Here is a 19,924-nt window from a genome sequence, read left to right as displayed (position 1 = left end):
TGGGGACGCTGATTAATAAGCAATTGCCCCTTTAAAGCGGCCAAGGCGAGGGGCGGTCCCCTGGCAGCTGCTCTCGGAGCTCATTATGCGGCGGTTGACCAATCCTGCCCTCGGGGCTGGTCCCTGCGTTTGAATCTGATTGGCCGCGAGGAAATTTTGGGAAGGGGCTTAGGGCCCGGGCCAGGCCGTTTCAAGGCTCCCTGGGGGCGGAGAGGGAGGAGGGGGCTGGACTGGAGTCTGCGCGCTCCAGGGCTGGGGGCCCCCTTGAAACCGGCTAATTGGGGCTGAAGGGGGCTGGAGCCGCACAAAGGAGGGAGCTCCGGGACTTGGCCGGTCTGGCTGCGGGCAGGGCGCCCGGCGGCTGTCCCGGGACTCGGCTGCAGACTCCAGCGCGAACTTTGCCGGGCCCAGGCGGGGCAGCTGCTCCGCGCGGCGCTCGCTCGCTCGGCCCGCCCGAGGCGCGTTAGCTCGGGAAAGGCGGCGGCGGCACCGGCACCATGCGCCCGTCCAGTGTCCTGCACCGCTTGGCCTCGCTACTGCTGTGGTTGAACGTGCTGGGCCGGGGCCGGGGCCAGTTCCATGGGGAGAAGGGCATCTCCATCCCGGACCACGGCTTCTGCCAGCCCATCTCCATCCCGCTCTGCACCGACATCGCCTACAACCAGACCATCATGCCCAACCTGCTGGGCCACACCAACCAGGAGGACGCGGGGCTGGAGGTGCACCAGTTCTACCCGCTGGTCAAGGTGCAGTGCTCGCCCGAGCTCAAGTTCTTCCTGTGCTCCATGTACGCGCCGGTGTGCACGGTGCTGGAGCAGGCCATCCCGCCCTGCCGCTCCATCTGCGAGCGGGCGCGCCAGGGCTGCGAGGCGCTCATGAACAAGTTCGGCTTCCAGTGGCCCGAGCGCCTGCGCTGCGAGAACTTCCCCCGCCACGGGGCCGAGCAGATCTGCGTGGGGCAGAACCACTCGGAGGACGGCGGCTCCCCGGCGCTGCTCACCAGCCCGGCGCCGCTGCCCGGCCAGGGCACCCCGGGCGCGCCGCGCTACGCCACGCCGGAGCACCCGTTCTACTGCCCGCGGGCGCTGCAGGTGCCCAGCTACCTCAACTACAAGTTCCTGGGCGAGAAGGACTGCGCGGCGCCCTGCGAGCCGGCCCGCGGCGACGGCCACATGTTCTTCAGCCAGGAGGAGGTGCGCTTCGCCCGGCTCTGGATTCTGGTCTGGTCCGTGCTCTGCTGCGCCTCCACCTTCTTCACCGTCACCACCTACCTGGTGGACATGCAGCGGTTCCGCTACCCGGAGCGGCCCATCATCTTCCTGTCGGGCTGCTACACCATGGTGTCGGTGGCCTACATCGCGGGCTTCGTGCTGCAGGAGCGCGTGGTGTGCAACGAGCGGTTCCAGGAGGACGGGTACCGCACGGTGGTGCAGGGCACCAAGAAGGAGGGCTGCACCATCCTCTTCATGATGCTCTACTTCTTCAGCATGGCCAGCTCCATCTGGTGGGTCATCCTGTCCCTCACCTGGTTCCTGGCCGCAGGCATGAAGTGGGGCCACGAGGCCATCGAGGCCAACTCGCAGTACTTCCACCTGGCCGCCTGGGCCGTGCCGGCCGTCAAGACCATCACCATCCTGGCCATGGGGCAGGTGGACGGGGACCTGCTGAGCGGGGTCTGCTTCGTGGGTCTGCACAGCTTGGACCCGCTGCGCGGCTTCGTGCTGGCCCCGCTCTTCGTCTACCTCTTCATCGGCACCTCCTTCCTGCTGGCCGGCTTCGTCTCGCTCTTCCGCATCCGCACCATCATGAAGCACGGCGGCACCAAGACCGAGAAGCTGGAGCGGCTCATGGTGCGCATCGGGGTCTTCAGCGTCCTCTACACCGTGCCCGCCACCATCGTCATCGCCTGCTACTTCTACGAGCAGGCCTTCCGCGAGCACTGGGAGCGCAGCTGGGTCACCCAGCACTGCAAGAGCCTGGCCATCCCCTGCCCGCTGCACTACGCGCCGCGCATGACCCCCGACTTCACCGTCTACATGATCAAGTACCTCATGACCCTCATCGTGGGCATCACCTCGGGCTTCTGGATCTGGTCCGGCAAGACGCTGCACTCCTGGCGGAAGTTCTACACCCGCCTCACCCACAGCCGGCACGGCGAGACCACGGTGTGAGCCGGGCGGGCCAGACCCGGAGGGGAGCAGGCCGAGGGGGGCGGGGGAGGAGGAAAGTATTTAAAACTTTTTTATTCGAATCTAAACCACCTTTTGATTATTTTTTTAGGTTTATTAACTTCCAAGGGTGTCTTGTAATTAGACCTGTAAATAGCATTTGTAAATGGAATTATATATTTCTATTTAAAAACAAAACGCAACCCGCAGAGATCCAGAAACTCTTGGGGAGGAGCGGCTCGGCTCGCCGCCTCTCTTTGGTACTAAAGTGTCGGGTTTTTTCCCTTTTCTCGGCCTTGGCAATCTCTCCCCTCTCAATGGAGCCATAGAGACGGATTTTCTGTTTGTGTTGGCTGTGGGGGAACGCTTTCAGTTGAACTTCCCTAAAAACCAGACCTGTAATCGCGTTTCCCCTGATGGGCACATTCTGGAAGCTGTTCTGTATTAAAGGCAGACTTTGATTTTATTTGTTTTAAAGTATCCTTCTCCCTCTTTTGGAAGCTTACCAAGAAGCTTTTTTTAATATGAAGAGACTTATGAAGAGGGGCTGCCTCCCCCTTTTATCCTAGCAGCTGACTTGAGTGGGGTGGCCTGGCTCTGAGGATCTGGTAATGGTTTTTGCTAAGGCTCTTCTACCCAACTAGACTCCAGTGAAAGGCACGTGGGATTGATTCATGAAGAAAGCACACCCCAGTTCAGCGCTTTTATCAACCCCCTTCTTTAACTTTTGCCTTAAAGCTACTTCTCTGGCATGGTACATTTCTCTCTCCCCAAATGCTGTGTACAGAAGTTTCTTTCTAAACTACATGTCCTTAGTAAGCAGTCTGTTCTTTGCAAGTACAACCGAGTTTAAAAACAAACAACCCCCAAACCCTACTTCTGAGGGTTTTTTCCTAACTCAAGAGCTGTAATCCAAATTATAAAACCTTAGCAATTGACACTTGAGATTTTTGTGGTGTGGTGCTCTTTCATTCAGGTAGGCATCATTTTAAGCAATAAGTGGGTTGGGAAGGATCTTTACTTATTGGGGGGGGGGGAGGGGAAGTGGCTCTCATTTTAAAGTTACTGCTTGCAAAAAAAAACAAAGAAAACCCCCAGAGGGTTACTGTGCCTTTTCAGTGTTTGCTGATGTGTTCTGGAATCCTACATCTGAAAACTCCTAGAAAGTTTAACAGATTTTTCTGTGAAATAAAGGTGAAGACTCTTTTGTAACTCCATGTTTGGCAGTGATGTGGTGGGGAAATGCCTGTTGCAGAATTCTTAATCACTCCTTTTACAACTTTTTTATTTTTAATTTCCAGGATTGGCCAATATGTTACAACTTTATTTTAAAATCTTTTGTGCACAAACAAACTGCAGAGGAGAATATTTAGAACTAGATTTTAAAAATGAACAACATTCTGCCACTGCATACTTTAAACGTTTCCCTAATAACTACAGTATTAAAGAGAGGGAAGCACTAAAATTAAATGTATAGAACCTGCCCCCCCGCCCCCCACCAATGAATGCTGGCTTCAGTCCTATTTTTCACTCGTAGAATGTATAAATTATCCATTTGTAAGGTTTTTAATTCTGCCTTTTATAATATTTAAGGGGAAGGGATTTGGATTGATTTCTTTACCACCATGTTAAATATACTTTAGCTTGACAGTCTGCCTCTGTGTTTTGGAGAGGAATGGGGTGTGGGGGGGGTGGGAATCATAGTCCATTCTAATGAATTGTACTTAAAAAAAACCCAACCCATGAATGCTAGAAATAATCAGCTCCTAACTTTAACTTTTCTTAATTTCCCTGAGATTTCAGATCCTTCTGGCTGAAAAGCTGGTTTGATCAAAATCAACAAATTGACTTCCCTCCTCACAACTCAGTATCTCCCTGGTAAATGGAGTCTGTTCTCAAAACCGCTTTAATTAAGGAGTAATGTGTATGGCCTGATTCTGCTTACTTTAACTTGCCAGAAATTGACTAGAAAATACCATCCACTGGACTGTAATTATAATGTAGCTTGGGATATAAGATCATGGCTAAAACAGCACAAAGCTGTGGTAGGGTACAAAGTTACACGAGAGTTTATCTCTGCTATAGATTGTGGGAAGGAAAACACCCCTTAGATCTGGTTTAATTTTCCAGTGGCAAATGGGGAAATATCCCTTCCCCCCCCCCCCCCCCCCCGTGGCATTTAAAAAGGAAGCCTTTTGCTTGCCTGCTGCTGCTACACCTACTTCCCATGGGGTGTTGGCTCCCCCATCTCCTAAAACTTTCATAGGGTTGTAACATTTTTAATCAAGGTGGTTTTGATTTACTGATTTTTTTTTCCTCCCCTGCAGGGGGAAGAATGCCCAGGGAGCCACTAGATGCCAGTGTGAGCAGGAGAGTGATGAAGGGGTGTGTGTTGGGAATGGTAATTTTAACCCCTGTATTTGATTTAATCTAGTTAATCCCCCCACCCCTTGGGCTCAAGAGACTGTAGAAGGGAATTTGGAAACATGCTGTAATTGCATGTGAGCTGGTTTCAAACACCAAAGTAAGGAGTAAGTGGGGGGAGACTGTCCTAAAGGGAACCAGATGGGAGTGGTAAGCTGTGAACATGTGTCCTGTATCAAAGTGGGCCTGCTAGATAAAGGAGAAATACATTCCAGCTGTCTCTTGTGCCCTGGCCATTGGAGAGTGAGTGGGGAGGGTGGGTCACTCCTGGAGCCAAGGCTAGACTGTCCTGGATCCATGTGCCTTAGATCGTTCTCTGCTGAGACAATACAAGTAAATCCCTTGCCAAAGAGCTGCATGGCCAAGACGTGACTAGTGATTTTGGGGGGCCTGAGCTCGAGCCACCCTCTAAAAATGGAGGCCTGTTAGGTGTCTTCCTTGAGGCACCCAAACCCACCAGCTCCTTCTGAAAACCCTACCCAAGCCTTGAAGGTTCAAATGCCAGTTGAAGGGAATGTCTTCAAATCCGCTCCTCCCTTAAGAGGCTGGCAAGGCTCTCTGCTGCTGACACCCCCAGCACTCTAAAGAATGTAGCTCTGCTCTGCTTAGGTGTCAGCGGATCCCTGGCTGCTGGGAGGGAAAGGCAGCACCCCCAGGGCCTGCAGCCTGCTGTTGACAGACAAGGAGGCTTCCCATTCACTCTTTGAAAATGCCTGTATTTGTGCACTTTGAAATCAGCCTTGCTAATCAGCTGAGCTCCCCAGCAGCTGTTTTGTGTTACTTGGTTGTAGGAAGGCATTTCAGTTTACCCTTAAGAAGATAGATTACACCCAACCCTGCTGGAACATCCTTTGTTTTTCACAGACAAAATGTCCTGTGCAAATCACGGGGGGGGAGGAGGGGAGATGCAAACTCTTCAAGGATTGCAGGATTTGTATGTGTGAAGCTTTCTAGTGCCCCAGCTTCGAAAGAGACCCTGGAAGGGCTGGTTTCAGAGTGGTAGCTGTTAGTCTGTATCAGCAAAAACAACAAGGAGTCTTTGTGGCACCTTATGCCCAAATAAATTTGTTAGTCTCTGTTTTCGTGGGCTAAAACCCACTTCATCAGGGCTGTTGCTTCAGAAAAGTTTGCATTGTGCTACCTTCTTTGTGATCTGTACTGCGCTGGCCCCTGCAGCCTTCTGTTGGGGTTTGGCTAGAGGGCTTCCTAGTGAATTAATTTATACACCCTGGCCAGATTTCCACCCCACAAGAACTTGGTGCCAGCAGCACCCATGTTCTCAATGAGTGCTGCTGGGTGCTGAGTCCTGTTGAAAACCTGACCCAAAGGTTGTAGGGCTGAGAAGGAAGCAGTTTCTTTCAATCAACCTTGCTTCCCAGTTTTCTGTAAACCAGGGGTTCTCCAAGTGGGGGTCAGGACCCCTCGGGGGTTGCAAGGTTCTTACAGGGGGGGTGTGAGCTGCCAGCCTCCACCCCAAACCCCGCTTTGCCTCCAGCATTTATAATGGTGTTAAATATATAAAAAAGCATTTTTAAATGATTGGGGGGGGGGGGGGTCGCACTCAGGTTTGCTATGTGAAAGGAGTCACTAATAAAAAAGAAGTTTGAGACTCACTGCTGTAAACGCTTCTCTTGTTCCAAGGCTCTCGGCCATCTCATTTTAACCAAATAATTTGTATCATTCTTTATTGGCATGGACCCTACCTTGTGATTAAATACAAGGGCCTTTCACATGCTTTTTTTGTTTTAGGTTAGAGTTGAATTGGATGGCTTTTTTTTTTTTTTTTTTTTAAATGGGAATGGGGAGAGGGTTTTGTTCCCAGTTAAGTGTGGAAAGTTGACAGACTGGCTTTGAAATGGAGATTTCTCTTCTCTCTCTCCCCCCCCCCCCCCCCAAACTCTCAAGAAAAGCAGAAGTCTGCTTAATGCATTAAACATCCCAGCTGTTGTAGATATGGAAAAGACTAGAAAGTTTCATCTAGTCAAGGAAGAAACATCCCCAGGTTCAGTGGGGGGAGCGGGTTGTTCTCTGCTATAAACTCTCATCCCAGTCCAGGAATTATTTTAAATAAATAAATTCCTTTGCACCAGACTGGAGACTGCCCAATCATGCAGACAAAAAGCCCTTCTTTAAATGACTCAGTTGCGAATCAGTGCTCAGAGGAGCATGAGGCAATCTGAGCTGCTTAATAAACACACAACTTTTTTTTCCAGACAGAAAAAAGCTGGCTCTGGGCAGGGAGAGAACTGAACCCCCAAAGTGAATTTGACAGTGAAGTAAGCAGCTGAAAAAGGGGCCGGGGGGGGGGGGGGGAGTGAGATGAAAGGGAAGTTGGGATTCAACCCTGACTACCTAGGATTTTGGTTCATGTGCCTTGTCACGGCATCAATAGGCTTCCATCCAGGCCTTCTACCTCTGTCTCCTATAGGGCTCCAATCCTGCAGGCTCCCCACATGGGTGCAGGCTCCCCACATGGGTGCAGGGACTGAGGCCTATCTGGATCCATCAGTCTTTAAGCTGATCTGGGAACTGAAATAAAGAGGAGTCTCTGATGCAGCAAAGGCCAGTGTTGGTGCTTTAATAAATAACACCCTGGGCCAGCTGGGGAAGGGGAAGGGGGCTCTTGTCTGTTGGGTGGGGACACAGCATGTGGAGAGGGTGGGATGCTCCATGCGCTGTGCCTATTGCCGAGAGCAGGGACAGTGCCTGCCATCCGGCAGAGGTGCGGTCCCTTTGATGTGAACTAATTAGGCTTGTGATGTTTTCACAGCTGGCTTAGTGTGGCTGGGCTCTGTGGAAGTCAATTAAAGTGCAGCACCAACCCCCACTTCCCAATCAAACACCCCGACTGATACTAGGCCCCCCTTGCAGGTCCCCAGAGAACCTCCAACTCCTCACACAGTGGTTTGTGATGAAAGAAACTAACCGCTGGAGAGGAAAGACCCAGCAGGTTTTTCTAGGGCTGAATATTTGAATCCAGATAATGTATGTAGATTGTAACCTTTTTATCTAATCCTTGGGAGGGACGTATTCTTAAAGCGATGGGGTCAGGCTGAGGGGAGCAGCTGGATCTGCATCCCAAAGTGGGGTGGAGCAGAAATCCTCCTCCAAAGAGAAGGCCGTGTATCTATTGGTCATAACCCCCTGGTAACAATTCATCACCGGCTCACAGTGGGCCTAGAACCTTTTATGAGTTCTGGTTTTTTAGTTAGAAAAGTGTGATTGTCTTTAAGTTACGTGTGTGTGTGTGTGTGTGTGTAAACAAATAAATACGTTCACCAATGTGCTCAGGATTGTTTCGTGTGTCTCTACCTCTCGGCTGGTGGTGGGCTGTACCGATCCCCTGGGCTGAAGCAGCGACTAGTCCAGGGCGTAGCTTGGGCTACACTGAAAAGCCCCAACCCTGCCACCTCTCCAGCGGGCGGGTAGCTTTGGGCAGGAGCACAGCCTCGCTGAAGCGGATGCGGCTGCTTCCATGAGCACAGTAAGAGCTTGTCCAGCCCGGGAAATGGACTGGTGGAGCTAGACCAGCCTGCTTACGGCTTGCCTGTAGCCGTGCTACTATAACTTGGGTAGTTATTGTGCTCTAGCTATGCTGGGTAATTACCCTGTGTAAACAAGCGTTCTGTCTGTTTGCAAGGTTGGCGCTTTGTGCGTGTGATATCCCCAGTGGCACGTATAAATAAAGTAAGTTAGTCGTGTGTAAGTGTTTGCAGGATCGTGGCCTGTATTTGTGCAACAAATCCCTCCTCTTCCCTCACAAAGGAATCTTTTATGGAGATAGATCTAGCTATCAGTGCCCGAAGGAGCTTGAATAGCAGGGACTGAATGGTAAACTTAAGGTGCGTTTCCAAAACCCACGTCCCGAGGTAAACTGCAGCAATCTACCCATGGCAGGCGGGGAAAATGACCCAGCAGAGAAGTGTAATGAGCGCTTGATCCAAGGCTCACTGAAGTCAGTAACAGTCATTGCTGCCTTTGGGTCTGGGAAATTCACACCCTTTGGGCTGAGCGCCCAGTCCCGTTGCCATAGAAAGTTCCATTGGCTTCAATGGGAGTGGGATCTGGCTCAGAGCGTTGGAGCGAGACCAGGATCAAATCCATCATGGCTAGGATTCTGTTCCTAGGTCCATTGATTCCAAGGCCAGAAGCGACCATGCTGATCATGTCAGCTGACCTGCATGGCACAGGCCAGAGAACTTCCCCATGATAATTCCCAGAGCAGAGCTTTTAGAGGACCATCCATCTTGTTTTAAAAAGTGCCAGTGATGGAGAATCCACCAGGACCCGTGGTAGGTTGCTCCAATGGCTAATTACTCTCCCTGTTAACAAATGACATCTTGGTTCCAGTCTGAATTGGTCTAGCTTCAACTTGCAGCCACTGGATTGCATGAGACCTTTGCTGGATTGAAAAGCCCATTATCAAGTATCTGTTCCCCAGGCAACTAGTCTCAAAGGTGCCACAGGACCCTCTGTTGCTTTTTACAGATTCAGACTAACACGGCTACTCCTCTGATACTTATAAACTGTGATCACAGCTCTGTGATTGAGCTTGAGTCTCTCTCCGTAAGGCAGGTTTCTAATCTTTTAGTGAGTCTTGTGGCTCCTTGCCAAACTCTCTGCAATTTATCAACATCCTTCTTGAATTGTGGGCACCAGAACTGGATGCAATATTCCAGCAGTGATTACACCTGTGCCAAATACAGAGTAAAATTAGCCTTTGCTAGTCAAGATTCCCTGTTTAGGCATCCCAGGATCGCATTAGTTCTTTTGGCCACATCACACTGGGAGCTCATGTTCAGCTGATTTCCCCCCCACGCCCACCACCTCCCACGAGGTGCTGCTTCCCAGGATCGAGTCCCCCATCCTGCAAGTGTGGCCTGGGTTCTTTGTTCCTAGACGAGTACGTTTACTTGTAGCCATATTAAAGAGTTTTGCTTTCACTCAGTTTACCAAAGGATCCAGATATCTCTGTATCCGTGATCTGCCCTCTTCATTAGTCACCATTCCCCAATGTTTGTGTCATCTGCAAACTTTGTCAGTAGTGATTTTTATGTTTTCTTCCAGGTAATTAATAAGAACGGTAGTTAGTGTAGGGCCAGGAACTGATCCCTGCAGGACCCTGCTGGGAGCAAACCCACTTAATGATGATTCCCCATTTACAGTTGCATTTTGAGACCTACCAGTTAGCTGATTTTTAATCCATTTAACATGCCATATTAATTTTGTATTGTTCTAGTTTTCTAATCAAAATGTTGTGTGGTACCAAGTCAAATGCCTTACAGAAGCCTGGGAGCAGGTCTACACTAGGAAATTAGGTTGGTATAACTAAGTTGAATGAATTAAACTGACCTAACCCCCCTGATATATACAGCACTAAGTTGGCAGGAGACTTCTCCCATTGACCCTAGCTAGCGAGTCCCTACACCGAGGGGAGAACCGCTTTTCACTGAACACTCCAGCGGTGCTGCTGGAGCATTTTAAGTGTAGCCAAGCCTGTTATCAACCACTCTTGAAATCTTATCAAAGAGAGAGATCAAGGTAGGCTGGCAGGATCTGTTTTCCATTAAACCCAATACTTCTTTATTAATCGAGTCCCGTATCAGCCACTCCATTATCTGGCCCAAGAGCGATATCCCACCTATAATGACCCAGGTCATCCCATTTACCTTTTTAATATTGGTACAACATTGGCTTTCAGTCTTCTGGAATTTCCCCAGTGCTCCAAGACTTACTGAAAATTAACATTAATGGTCCAGCGAGTTCCTCAGCCAGTTCTTTTAAAACTCTTGGATGCCAGTTACTGGGACCTGCTGATTTGAAAATGTTTAACTTCAGTAGCTGCTGTTTAACATCCTCCCAAGATACAACTGGAATGGAGAGAATGGAACAGCCTTCCAAGGGGAGTAGTGGGGTCAAAAGACATATCTGGCTTCAAGCCTGAGCTTGATAAGTTTATGGAGGGGATGGTATGATGGGATAGCCTAATTTTGGCAATTAATTGATCTTTGACTATTAGCGGTAAAAATGCCCAATGGCCTGTGATGGGATGTTAGAGGGGGTGGGATCTGAGTTACTACAGAGAATTCTTTCCTGGGTGCTGGCTGGTGAGTCTTGCCCACATGCCCAGGGTTTAGCTGATCACCATATTTGGGGTTGGGAAGGAATTTTCCTCCAGGGCAGATTGGCAGAGGCCCTGAAGATTTTTCGCCTTCCTCTGCAGTGTGGGGCACAGGGCACTTGCTGGAGAATTCTCTGCACCTTGAGGTCTTCAAACCACGATTTGAGGACTTCGATAACTCAGACATAGGTTAGGGGTTTGTTACAGGAGTGGGTGGGTGAGAGTCTGTGGCCTGCGTTGTGCAGGAGGTCAGACTAGATGATCATAGTGGTCCCTTCTGACCTTAAAGTCTATGAGTCTGTCACCATCATCATCCTTGCCACACGGTCTGACTTTGGGACTGGATTAAGCTATACAGTTATTCCAGTGTCGCTGCTCTGCTTTCAGTCCGCACCCCACCTTATTCCACAAGCACTAGCTCAATTTTGAAAATTTATCATAGAATATCAGAGTTGGAAGGGACCTCAAGAGGTCATCTAGTCCAACCCCCTGCTCAAAGCAGGACCAATTCCCAGCTAAATCATCCCAGCCAGGGCTTTGTCAAGCCGGGCCTTAAAAACCTCCAAGGAAGGAGACTCCACCACCTCCCTAGGTAACGCATTCCAGTGTTTCACAACCCTCCTAGTGAAATAGTGTTTCCTAATATGCAACCTGGACCTCTCCCCCACTGCAACTTGAGACCATTACTTCTTGTTCTGTCATCTGCCACCACTGAGAACAGCCGAGCTCCATCCTCTTTGGAACCCCCCTTCAGGTAGTTGAAGGCTGCTATCAAATCCCCCCTCATTCTTCTCTTCTGGAGACTAAACAATCCCAGTTCTCTCAGCCTCTCCTCATAAGTCATGTGCTCCAGACCCCTAATCATTTTTGTTGCCCTCCGCTGGACTCTTTCCAATTTTTCCACATCCTTCTTGTAGTGTGGGGACCAAAACTGGACACAGTATTCCAGATGAGGCCTCACCAATGTCGAATAAAGGGGAACGATCACGTTCCTCGATCTGCTGGCAATGCCCCTACTTATACAGCCCAAAATGCCGTTAGCCTTCTTGGCAACAAGAGCACACTGTTGACTCATATCCAGCTTCTCGTCCACTGTGACCCCTAGGTCCTTTTCAGCAGAACTGCTACCTAGCCATTCGGTCCCTAGTCTGTAGCAGTGCATGGGATTCTTCCGTCCTAAGTGCAGGACTCTGCACTTGTCCTTGTTGAACCTCATCAGGTTTTTTTCTGCCCAATCCTCTAATTTGTCTAGGTCCCTCTGTATCCGATCCCTACCCTCTAGTGTATCTACCACGCCTCCTAGTTTAGTGTCATCTGCAAACTTGCTGAGAGTGCAGTCCACACCATCCTCCAGATCATTAATAAAGATATTAAACAAAACCGGCCCCAGGACCGACCCTTGGGGCACTCCACTTGAAACCGGCTGCCAACTAGACATGGAGCCATTGATCACTACCCGTTGAGCCCGACGATCTAGCCAGCTTTCTATCCACCTTACAGTCCATTCATCCAGCCCATACTTCTTTAACTTGGTGGCAAGAATACTGTGGGAGACAGTATCAAAAGCTTTGCTAAAGTCAAGAAATAACACATCCACTGCTTTCCCCTCATCCACAGAGCCAGTTATCTCATCATAGAAGGCAATTAGGTTAGTCAGGCACGACTTCCCCTTCGTGAATCCATGCTGACTGTTCCTGATCACTTTCCTCTCCTCTAAATGTTTCATAATTGATTCCTTGAGGACCTGCTCCATGATTTTTCCAGGGACTGAGGTGAGGCTGACTGGCCTGTAGTTCCCCAGATCCTCCTCCTTCCCTTTTTTAAAGATGGGCACTACATTAGCCTTTTTCCAGTCATCTGGGACCTCCCCCGATCGCCATGAGTTTTCAAAAATAATGGCTAATGGCTCTGCAATCTCACCCGCCAACTCCTTTAGCACCCTCGGATGCAGCGCATCCGGCCCCATGGACTTGTGCACGTCCAGTTTTTCTAAATAGTCCCGAACCACTTCTTTCTCCACAGAGGGTTGGCCACCTTCTCCCCATGCTGTACTGCCCAGTGCAGCAATCTGGGAGCTGACCTTGTGCGTGAAGACAGAGGCAAAAAAATCATTGAGTACATTAGCTTTTTCCACATCCTCGGTCACTAGGTTGCCTCCCTCATTCAGTAAGGGGCCCACACTTTCCTTGATTTTCTTCTTGTTGCTAACATACCAACATTTTGGCCAGTGCGGCTTTTCCTAACCCTGCTCTATGCTTGGTGCTTTGTGTCTCTAAGCCCTGTACTGTGGGGGGGCCTTCAGGTTATTTTAGAGTTGTGGAGACCTGGCTCGCAGTCCTTATCAACCCCCTTCTGCCAGCAGATGATGATTTGTTGACACAGCAGCCGGCAGTGACTGATTGTTTCTAGGTGATGGGGGCGGGGGGGAGCCCAGCGAGCTTTTTTAAGTCCTTCTCTGGAAACAAGACCCATGGAACAGGGCTGTCCTTTTGCCCCTTCGTTATCAATAGTGACCTTTCCCCACCTCCGGCCATGTGGGGACTGAGCACTGGGGCTAGCAGAGCACACCGGCCATGGCTATTTCTACACGTGAATATTTAGTCATGGGGTGATGTGTTAATTAACACAATTGTAAATTCTAGTGTAGACGTGCAGGAGCAAACAGTTATGGAAATCCACACAGTTTATAATCAGGAGAGTTAGTGTGTGTTAATTAACAAATCAGGGCATAGTTGAAAGTTCCCTTGTGTTATCTATGGCACTCGGCACAGGTCTAACTGCCCTAGCTCTTCATGTTATTCCCCATGTTTTACTGATGGGGAAACTGAGGCCCGGAGCAAGGCAGTGACAGGTCTAGAGCAGGGCTGGGAATAGACGCCAGCTCTCCAGAGCCCTAGCCCGCTCCACTTGGCTGTACCGGCTCCACTAGTGCTCACGCTGTTGCGGGCTCTGGTGGGGGAAGGACTCGTCTCAGCGTCGACAAGAACATAGTCCATATCTGGTGCCATGCCACTGGCAGCAGCGGGAAAGTTCTGGTGCCTCCAGCTGCCCTGGGCCTTTGCAGGGAGTTAGACCAGAAGTCTCACCTTGGCTCTAGCCACCCTGAGGAGAAAACTGCTGTTCCAGTAACTGGAGCCTTGGGTTGGGGCCAGTTTATTCCCGCGAGAAAGCTGACACCACTGCAGTGCTGCATGGACCAAAGCCTGCCCAAGCTGCTTCCGCCGTGGCCCTTGTGCCGAGGAGTCTGAAGGAGGCTGGCAGAGCTTGGCTGAAGGGCCAGGGGACCGGGGGAGGCAACACAGCCAGGGTTGGGGATAGACACAGGCTGTTGGGAAAGGCGGGGAGAGACTCTGAGCTTTGTGGTCAGATACAGTTTAAATTCCACAATTTACCCCCCCCCCCCCCGCAGCCGTCACCCCGTCGCCCTCTCCTGCTGAGTTACAGCTCGCAACCGGCCGGTCTTTAACTGGGCAGAGACAAAATAGAGGGGGTTAAAAACGATTCCCCTCCCTGAGCTGGGTCTGGTCGTCCACCACTGTCCTTATGTCTGTGCAACAAGTTGAGTTGAGTCCCAGTCTCTGGATTTCCAGCCCCGTCCATGCCGCAGCACCCCCCCAGCCCAAGAAAATGAGGCCTTTGTGTGTAGAAGCTGCAGAGCGTCAGGCAGCCTGATGGTCATGGGTACAGCTGGCCTGTCCCACCACCGAGTTAGCAGCTTCGGACTGCCAGCATGGATTGCTGATTGAGGGCCAAGTCCTGAACTCGGGTATTGGGGTGCTCAGCCCCTTAATGTTCCATTGACTTGCTCAGACCCTTAATTCCCCAACTTTGCTTAATCAAAGTCATGTCTACACTCTCCAGGAAACCTCCCCATGCCCTACCTGTCCCTCCGTGATTGTCAGCGGCATTTTGGAGAATACTGAAACAGATCCACAGAACCCCCCTAAGCAGCAGAAACAACCCAGCAACACAGGAAGTGTCATTTGCAATGTGGAACGCAGACCAACTCAAATGGCGTGTAATGTCTGCACCCCCCAGGGGGCACCTGATTCCATGTGGAGTGATGGCAGCTGGGAACTGGTTCGGCACCAGAGCTGTGTTAAGAGATCCTTGGCCTAGATTCCATCTCTGATAGGGGCTGATAAATGCCTGTTTTCTTTGTCGATCTGGATCCGATCCCCCATCGTGACGCTCAGGCTGTTTTCGTAGCAATGTGCCGAGGGTCCAAACCCAGGGGAGAAGGTGAATCACTGAAAACCTCTCAGTCAAACTGAGTGAAAGGGCTGGATCCTCAGCTCACATGAATCAGTGTAGGGGCGTAGGGAGTTGCCAGCCTGGAGCAGGACAGGGCTCCCCCAGTCCAGCATTCCTTCTCCAGCGGTGGCCAGCACCTGCTGCTTCTGAGGCAGGGGCAGAAACTCTGCAGTTATGGGAGATCCTGCCCCATGGAGATCTCCTGACCCCAGTAGCTAGCAGCTGGCTTAAGCCCTGAAGCAGGGGGCTGTGTAGCCCAGCCCCATTCTTTGCTTTTGCTGGAATTTACCTTTATGACTCTGGCCATCCTCGTTATCCAGACACATGGCCACTCCCCACTGCAATGTGACTTCTGTGCAGCTGGATCGGAGATGCACCGAACTGTGGGGCTGGAAGGGATCTCGCGAGGGCAACCCCCACCCATCCGTGACAGGGGGTTGCCCAGCCTGTTCTTAATGCCCTGCAGTGCGGCGGGGGGACTCCCCAGCCTCCCTTGGCAGCCTGTTGCCCAGCTTAGCCACCCAGCGCATTCTAGGGCACGAGCCATCCCCAGCAGCTGAGCATCACGCCCAAATTCTTCAGATGCAGAACCCCAGTGAGTGTCTGTGATGAACAGGAAGCTCTGGCCAGGACTCGGCACACGCCCATACTCTGTGGGAGATCGGGGCTGGCAGAAACCACAGCGGCACAAATCCTAGTACAACAATAAAGGACAAGGTGTCGGGCCAGATGCTGCCCGAGCGGGGCTAGTCTTGTTCCTCAGAGATGGCTCTGAATCCCTGCAAGGCAAGAGATGGCTGGAGCGCACAGCCACTTTCGACGTCATTGTTGGCTTCCCAGGCAGCTTGGCAGAGAACGGGGGGACTCGTTACACAGGTGGGAGTAGCTTGTAAGAATGCCACGCCATCAGCAGGCAAAGCCCAGCCTCCTGGAGGCATGTGAGGTTTTACCTGGCCCCTCTCTCCATCCCCTTGGTAGGGGGAACACGGGATCTCTGCCCTGGGAAAGCCCATCAGTCTGGTGCTTTTAGGCTGACCAGACAGCAAGTATGAAAAATCACAACGGGGGGTGGGGGGAATAGGCCTATATAAGACAAAGCCCCAAATATTGGGACTGTCCCTATAAAATTGGGACATTTGGTCACCCTAGGTGCCTTGGGGGCAGAAAGGAGTCCACACAGCAAGGTCAATGCCCAGAGATGAGTTTCCCCTAGGCTGGGGGTTGTTCCAAGCTGGGCTTTAAGTTCAGGCCAGTTTCTAGTACAGTGCTGAGCTAGCTCAGGCCTTATGATGCAGGATAGAACCATTGTCCCCATCTCGGAGCCGAGCCACTGGAGGCTGTGGGACTTGCCTAAGGTCACACAGGAAATCAGTGGCGAAGCTGGAAAGAGAACTTGGGAATCCAAATGTTTCTGTTCTGACCACCAGACCCCACTCCCCTGCCAGAGCTGGGAATAGGACCCAGGAGTCCTGCTCCCAGCCTCCCTGCTCTAATCACCAGACCCCACTCCCCTGCCAGAGCTGGGAATAGGACCCAGGAGTCCTGCTCCCAGCCTCCCTGCTCTAATCACTAGACCCCACTCCCCTGCCAGAGCTGGGAATAGGACCCAGGAGTCCTCCTCCCAGCCTCCCTGCTCTAATCACCAGACCCCACTCCCCTGCCAGAGCTGGGAATAGGACCCAGGAGTCCTGCTCCCAGCCTCCCTGCTCTAATCACCAGACCCCACTCCCCTGCCAGAGCTGGGAATAGGACCCAGGAGTCCTGCTCCCAGCCTCCCTGCTCTAATCACCAGACCCCACTCCCCTGCCAGAGCTGGGAATAGGACCCAGGAGTCCTGCTCCCAGCCTCCCTGCTCTAATCACCAGACCCCACTCCCCTGTCAGAGCTGGAAACAGGATCCAGGAGTCCTAGCACCTCATCCTCCCTGCTCTAACTAGGGTGACCAGACAGCAAATGTGAAAAATCGGGACGGGACGGGGTGAAGGAGGAATAGGAGCCTATATAAGAAAAAGACCTAAAAATCAGGACTGACCCTATAAAATCGGGACATCTGGTCACCCTAGCTCTAACCACAAGATATACCTACGTGTAGCGCTACCACTCTGAAACCTAAGGCCTGGTCCACACTAACCCCCCACTTCGAACTAAGGTACGCAAATTCAGCTACGTTAATAACTTGAAGTACTTTAGTTCGAATTTGCCGCGGGTCCAGACATGGCAGGCAGGCTCCCCCGTTGATGCCGTGTACTCCTCTCGCCGAGCTGGAGTACCAGCGTCGACGGCGAGCACTTCTGGGATCGATCCCAGAAGATCAATTGCTTACCGCCGGACCCGGAGGTAAGTGTAGACCTACCCACAGTGAAGGATGTGATTCCATCCTGCTTCAGCATTACCCATGAGTAGCTCCAGTCCCCAGAAACCCCCAGATAAAAGATGAGCGTGAATGTCCGTGCTGGGAGGCAGCCCCTCTACCACAAGGAAGAGATGGACTCTTCAGGGAAAGAAATGTTGTTGTCGAGCTTCTGAGAATTTTACATATAAAAATATGTAACTGTCCCTAACAATAGGTGACAGCAGGGCCTCTTTACAGAAAGCGTTTAAAGAGTGGAAGAGGGGAGGGATCAGTAAGGAAACTTACCTTAGTGAAGTCAGAGAATGTAGAGATAGAGTGAGAAAGGCCAAAGGCCGTGTAGAGTTGGACCTAGCGAGGGGAATTAAAAGCAATAATAAGAGGTTTTACAGCCACATAAATAGGAAGAAAGCAAAGGAAGAAGAAGTGGGACCGCTGAAGTCTATTGCCGGAGAGGAGATTAAAGACAATCTAGGCATGGCGCAATATCTCAACGAATATTTTGCATCGGTGTTTAATGAGGCCAATGAAGGTATTAGGGATACTAGCACCGTTACAGAGGGGCATACAGGATGGGGGATTACCGCATCCGAGGTAGAAACAAAACTAGAACGCCTTAATGGGGCTAAGTCGGGTGGACCGGACGATCTTCATCCGAGAATATTGAAGGAATTGGCGCAGGAAATAGCAGGCCCGTTAGCGATAATATTTAATGAATCTGTAAACTCGGGGGTAGTCCCGTTAGACTGGAGAATAGCTAATGTGGTTCCTATTTTCAAGAAAGGGAAAAAAAGTGATCCGGGTAACTATAGGCCTGTTAGTTTAACATCAGTAGTGTGCAAGGTGTTAGAGAAAATTCTGAAAGAGAAACTAGTTGAGGACCTTGAAGTTAATGGCAAATGCGATAAATTACAGCATGGTTTTACGAAGGGCAGATCGTGCCAAACGAATCTGATCTCCTTCTTTGAGAAAGTAACGGACTTATTAGATAAGGGAAATGCGGTGGACCTAATATACCTGGATTTCAGTAAAGCGTTTGATACTGTACCCCATGAGGAACTATTGGTTAAACTGAAAAACATGGGGATCAAAATGAAAATCCAGAGGTGGATAAGGAATTGGTTAATGGGGAGAATGCAGCGGGTCGTATTAAAGGGTGAACTGTCGGGTTGGAGGGAGGTTACTAGTGGAGTGCCTCAAGGTTCGGTTTTGGGACCCATTTTATTTAATCTATTTATAACTGACCTCGGGACCGATTGCAGGAGTGGGCTGATAAAGTTTGCGGATGATACGAAGGTGGGAGGCGTTGTAAATTCGGAGGAGGATAGGGATATCCTGCAGGGAGACTTGAATGAGCTTGTGAATTGGAGTATCAGAAATAAGATGAAATTTAATAGTAAAAAGTGTAAGGTGATGCACTTGGGGACGAATAATAACAATTTTAGTTACAAGATGGGGACGCATTGGTTAGAAGTAAAGGAAGAGGAGAAGGACCTAGGGGTCCTTGTGGACCGCAGGATGACTATGAGTCGACAATGCGACGTGGCGGTGAAAAAAGCCAATGCTGTCTTGGGATGCATTAGGCGAGGTATATCTAGTAGGGATAAGGAGGTCCTGCTTCCGTTGTACAAGGCGCTGGTGAGACCTCATTTGGAGTACTGTGTGCAGTTCTGGTCTCCCATGTTTAAAAAAGATGAACTCAAACTGGAACGGGTGCAGAGAAGGGCCACTAGGATGATCAGAGGAATGGAAAAGCTGTCGTACGAAAGGAGACTAGAGGAGCTTGGGTTGTTTAGTCTGACAAAGCGAAGGCTGAGAGGGGATATGATTGCTATCTTTAAATATATTAGAGGGATTAATACAAGGGAGGGAGAAGAATTATTCCAGCTTAGTACTAACGTGGATACCAGAACGAATGGATACAAACTGGCCGTGGGGAAGTTCAGACTTGAAATTAGACGAAGGTTTCTGACCGTCAGAGGGGTGAAATATTGGAATGGCCTTCCGAGGGAAACGGTGGGGGCGACGGACCTGTCTGGTTTTAAGATAAAGTTAGATAAGTTTATGGAGGGAATGGTTTAATGGTAAAACATAGTAGTCAAGGAAAGCCAAGCAATGGTGGGTAAATAGTATAATGGCTAACGGGGTCGGGCTGGAGACTCTTGCCTATATGCTCGGGGTCTTACTGATCGCCATATTTGGGGTCGGGAAGGAATTTTCCTCCAGGGCAGATTGGCTGAGCCTCTGGAGGTTTTTCGCCTTCCTCCGCAGCATGGGGCAGGGATCTCTAGCAGGAGGGTCTCAGCCGATTGAAGTCACTAAAAACAGGATTGGGGACTTCAACAGCAGAGTCCAGGGAAGGGGTAGGGACGGTTTTGTGGCCTGCAGCATGCAGGGGGTCAGACCAGATGATCATAATGGTCCCTTCTGACCTTAAAGTCTATGAGTCTATGAGTTAATGTCGCCTGTGTTGGCTAAGCAGTGCCACAGCCCCTTGGATTGCATTTCCCTTGCTGGGGGGTGAGTGGATTGGCACTTGGGGGAGAGCTGGGACCCCCGGCGCTCTTCTCCATTCTGTCAGGCAGTGTGTGTCTAATGGTTAGAGTC

The 19,924-nt window shown here is 50.7% G+C and overlaps 1 protein-coding gene across 1 annotated transcript; it reads left to right on the top strand.

The window, feature by feature from the left end:
- The first annotated feature begins 409 nt into the window (after positions 1–409).
- FZD2 (frizzled class receptor 2) lies at positions 410–2,253 on the top strand. Its single transcript, XM_054014358.1, has one exon. It carries the CDS (start codon positions 498–500, stop codon positions 2,169–2,171), a length of 1,674 nt encoding a protein of 557 aa, XP_053870333.1. The 5' UTR covers positions 410–497; the 3' UTR covers positions 2,172–2,253.
- Positions 2,254–19,924: the final 17,671 nt, after the last annotated feature.

Source organism: Malaclemys terrapin, chromosome 25, assembly GCF_027887155.1.
Source record: "Malaclemys terrapin pileata isolate rMalTer1 chromosome 25, rMalTer1.hap1, whole genome shotgun sequence".
Taxonomy (NCBI): domain Eukaryota; kingdom Metazoa; phylum Chordata; order Testudines; family Emydidae; genus Malaclemys; species Malaclemys terrapin.
The sequence above is the reverse complement of the archived record's forward strand: the minus strand, read 5'-3'. Positions and strand labels throughout refer to the sequence as shown.